Source organism: Mandrillus leucophaeus, unplaced genomic scaffold, assembly GCF_000951045.1.
Source record: "Mandrillus leucophaeus isolate KB7577 unplaced genomic scaffold, Mleu.le_1.0 Scaffold703, whole genome shotgun sequence".
Lineage (NCBI taxonomy): Eukaryota > Metazoa > Chordata > Mammalia > Primates > Cercopithecidae > Mandrillus > Mandrillus leucophaeus.
The window spans coordinates 487,061-491,506 of record NW_012107620.1 but is presented as its reverse complement, the minus strand read 5'-3'; the positions used below and the strand labels follow the sequence as shown (position 1 = coordinate 491,506).

The 4,446-nt window shown below is 49.4% G+C and overlaps 2 protein-coding genes across 2 annotated transcripts in view; both read left to right on the top strand.

Moving 5' to 3' along the window:
• Positions 1-4,446, top strand: part of MPV17L (MPV17 mitochondrial membrane protein-like) — a 274,356-nt gene that overhangs the window by 61,820 nt on the left and 208,090 nt on the right. The window contains exon 2 of the mRNA XM_011964757.1: positions 967-1,328. Coding sequence (XP_011820147.1) covers positions 967-1,070 — 104 coding nt within the window. The 3' untranslated portion in view covers positions 1,071-1,328. The remainder of the gene's footprint in view (positions 1-966; positions 1,329-4,446) is intronic.
• LOC105528148 (chromosome unknown open reading frame, human C16orf45) overlaps positions 1,047-4,446 on the top strand; it is a 211,490-nt gene continuing 208,090 nt past the window's right edge. Inside the window, exon 1 of the mRNA XM_011964759.1 lies at positions 1,047-1,328. Within this exon, the coding sequence (XP_011820149.1) occupies positions 1,223-1,328 (106 nt within the window). The 5' untranslated portion in view covers positions 1,047-1,222. The remainder of the gene's footprint in view (positions 1,329-4,446) is intronic.

The window sequence follows — 4,446 nt, the reverse complement described above, 5'->3', positions numbered from 1 at the left end:
AAAAAAAAAAAAAAAAATCCACACCTTTTACAACACATGATTGTTAGATTTTTTAAGTTTTTGCCTATCGGATGATATATTCTTATTTACATTTTCCTTATTACTAAGGGGGTTGAGCAGCTTCTCACCTTAGTCCTTCCTCCTCTGCCCACATGAAATGCCTGTTCTTATTCTTTCCCTGTTTCCTACTGGGATATCATTTTATTTTTTTCGTTTTTCTGTTTTTAAGATGGGAGTTTTCCTCTTGTTGCCCAGGCTGGAGTGCAATGGCACGATCAAGCGATTTTCCTGCCTCAGCCTCCCAAGTAGCTGGAATTACAGGCCTTCACTACCACAAATGGCTAATTTTTGTATTTTCAGTAGAGACGGGGTTTCACCATGTTGGCCAGGCTAACCTCGAACTCCTGGCCTCAAGTGATCCACCCGCCTTGGCCTCCCAAAGTGCTGGGATTACAGGCATGAGCCACCGCGCGCAGCCACTGCCATGGATTTTTTTGTTTTTTTAAAGATAAACCTCTGGGGTTTCTGGAAAGTAAAGCGCCATGCTCCAAACAGCTCTGCTATACCTGTGTCCAAAATATTTTCATCTCTCTCTCTCTCTCCCCCAAGTGCATGCAAACACATATGGAACTGACATAGGCATCCACTGTCCCACTTCAAATTATATACACAGATGCACACGACAGAGATTCTCACAGAAACGCAATCAGCCAAGCCCAGAACCCATAGATCTAGGTCCACACTCACGCCCCTGCATACTCCCCAGAAAGATGGATCCATCGCCTACAGATAGAGACAGGCTCACCAATACCACTCAAAACCCGCAGCCCGCTGACAGCTTGCAAGCCGCCCACAGTGCCAGCCCCGTGCCAAGCATCACTAGGGGCTCTGGAATAGGCAGGGGCCTTGTTCTCACTTCCTTTGGGTTGGTTTTATTTTAGTTGTTGTGTTTGTTGTTCTTCTTAGAGTTATCACCTGCCCCTCTGTCTCCCTACCCAGCCCCCAGGCCTCCCCACCAAGCCTCCACTGCGCATGTGCCTTGCATCCCTCCCCCTCCTGGGTACCAGTAGGCGCTCCCCGGAGCTGGCGGCGGAAGAGATGGAGCCGCGTCACGGGCGCCCAGCCCCTTAAAACGCTGCTGGCTGGAGCCACCTCCCTCCCTGCAGCCCGCAGCGGGGATGGAGTAAAGGGAGACCCGTCGACCTGGCCGCGGGGATCAGCGATGGAGTTAAAGCAATCTTTGTCCACCCATCTGGAAGCCGAGAAGCCTCTGAGGCGCTATGGGGCGGTGGAGGAGACGGCATGGAAAACGGAAGGACTGGGGAGAAGTGAGTACTGGGGCGGGGGGCCGGGGACAGCTGGGGATCCGTGCGCCTGAGCGGGTGGTCGCGGGAGCCCGAGGAACGCCAGCAGACCCAGGAAAGCGCCCCCGCAGCGGGGCTGGCAGCGGAGGGGGATACGCAGCTCTGCGCAGCGACACGCTCTCCCCGCGAACAAAAGCGGGGACCCTCCTGACTGAGCCTCACTGGGAGGGTTGGGAGGTGGCCAGGCAGCTAAGGCAGGAGCCTGGGCTGGACTTAGCAGTCCCGGATCCGTCAGCTCGCAGCTGGTCCTGGAAAGTCTGGTCTCTCCCACAGCCCAGGGAGGAGGATCCTCTCTCCGCCTGGGATGCGCCAGGGCGCTGGAGACGCAGGACCGTCCTGGAAAGCGCCCACGTCCCCGGAGAGGGGGGAGTGTCCGCTGGGTTTCTGCTTGCTTTCCTCCCCACTGCGTGAGGTTTCGGGGTACACCTGAAATTCCCAGCTTTTCCTCCCCCCGCCTTCCTTGGGTCGGGGTGGAAGGCTTGCGGCGGCGAGAGGGTCAGAAGAAGATGAACCATGCACACACCGTTCTCCTTTCTCTCTTGACTCAATTAAAGTCTGCTTGGGTACAACCCCAGAAGGCAGTTTCGAAATAGACCGGCCGTATTTATTTACTGGTTCTCTCTGCGGTGTTTGGATGTCAACATTTCTAAGTAAACGAAGGATTTTTGTTTTTCATTAATAGGATACAATAGTTGAAACTCCTGTCCTCAAAGTGTAGAGGCAGCGTCAGGGGCTCCAGGGTCACTGGAGGTCCCTGCAAACCCAGGGGCTCCCCAGAGCTGCTGCTCTCACATGCCTTGCCCACCAGGCTGGGAAGGAAAGGCCCTCTCGTCCTTCTCACGGACCCTGCAGGTTCCTGCCTCGGCTCTGGGTCACTGCTCCGCGCTCTGCCCCAGCACGGATCTCTGAGCGATGTAGGGCTAAAGTATTGTGAATGTGATCTTCTTCTGTCCTCACCTGGTAGAAAATTGTGTGTGCGCTCCCTTTCTCTATACCTGTAATTATGGGTTTAGAAAATCTTCCTAGAAGGGCTCAACTGTGTTCTGATTCTGACGGGTTGAAGTTGAAATCACAGTCGAATGTCTTAGAGGTTCATCTGCTAGGATGGATGTCATAGTTCTGCCAACCTCTTTCCTTCTTTTCTTTTTCTTCCTCCCTTTTTAACCTTGATCCTTCTTTCTAGTTCATCCTTTCAAGACCCAATGACTTGGTGTTTTGGCCTAACATCAAGGCGTCAGGGCTGAGGGTCTGTTTCTTTCTTTTTTTAATTTTTAAGTGCACATGGTGGGTGTCCATATTTATGGGGTACATGAGATATTTTGATACCAGCATACAATGTTTAATAATCACATCAGGGTAAATGGGGCATCCATCACCTCAAGCATTTATCCTTTCTTAGTGTTATGAGCAATTCAACTACACTCCTTTTTTTAAAAAAAGCCCAGCTGTGTGACTAATTTTACTCTTTTAGTTTAGTTTTTGTTAGTTTGTTTGTTTTTTTGAGATGGAGTTTCGCTCTTGTCACCCAGGCTGGAGCACAATGGCACAATCTCGGCTCACTGCAACCTCCGCCTCCTGGGTTCAAGTGATTCTCCTGCCTCAGCCTCCAGAGTAGCTGAGATTACAGGTGCTCGCCACCATGCCCGGCTAACTTTTGTATTTTTAGTAGAGATGGGGTTTCACCATGTTGGCCAGGCTGGTCTCGAACTCCTGATCTCAGGTGATCTGCCTTCCTTGGCCTCCCAAAGTGCCAGGATTACAGGCGTGAGCCACCACAACCGGCCTCTTTATTTTAAAATGTACAGTACATTGTTGACTGTAGTCATCCTGTTGTGCCATCAGATACCAGATCTTATTCATTCTGTCTACCTATATTTTTGTACCCATTAACCATCTCTATGTCCCCACCTCCCAGTGCCCTCCCCAGCTTCTGGTAACCATCATTCTACTCTGTATCTCCATGAGAGTCTCCGTTTCTTACAAGCTCAAAATAATCTCAACAATGGCTGCCTTTTATTGCTAGATGACCATGTACTGAGAACTTTAAATGCATCATTTCATTTAGACCCCACGACAATGTCCTGCCGTACTAAGACTCCCCTTGCATAGATAAAAAGAACAAAACAAAACTGGGACTTGTTAGGTGATCTGACAGTTAAGTGGCAGAACCAGGATTTGAACCCACGTCTCTTGGACCACAGAGCCTGCTTTTAACATGAAGGTTTATTGCTTTTGCTGTTTCAGAAAACTTCCTAAGTCTATTGAGATGGTCGCAGAACATGCTCAGTGATTTTATAAATATGTGGCAGCCCTGTTAGTCTCTGAAGCGCACAGAGGCCTTGAAAAAATGCTGGGTCCATGCACAATAGAAGCTGTTCACACGAGTGCTGCTTTAAATCCTCACTCTGTGCCTTGCTGGCTATGTGACTTTAGGAGTATTGCTGAGCCTCACTCTGCCTTCATTTTCTGAAAATAGAGATAATAGTACCTACCTTATGGTTTTATTGTGAATACTAAATAAGATGATACATATAGAACTCAAGGTTAAGTGCTTAATACATACTGTTCACTTCCATTCTGTTACTGCACGACATTTATAGACAGAACCTGCTTTTACTCTGCAAGGAATTATGTAAATGTTGGTCAGTTCTCTAATACTGCTCTTACAGCCTTTTATATTCTTACCATTTTATGAGAAAAAATTTGAAACATGCAGGAAAATTGCAGCAAGCACCCAATTTATAGCAGTTTCAACCCTGAAATTTTTGTATTTCTGAGTCCTATGTTGCACACTGTTAAAAGTCTGGTATAAGGCCACGTGCGGTGGCTCACGCCTGTAATCCCAGCACTTTGGGAGGCCAAGGCGGGCGGATCACAAGGTCAGGAGATCGAGACCATCCTGGGTAACACGGTGAAACCCCATCTCTACTAAAAATATAAAAAATTAGCAGGCTGTGGCGGGTTGCACCTGTAGTCCCAGCTGCTGGAGAGGCTGAGGCAGGAGAATGGCGTGGACCTCGGAGGCTGAGCTTGCAGTGAGCCTAGATGGCGCCACTGCACTCCAGCCTGGGCGACAGAGTGA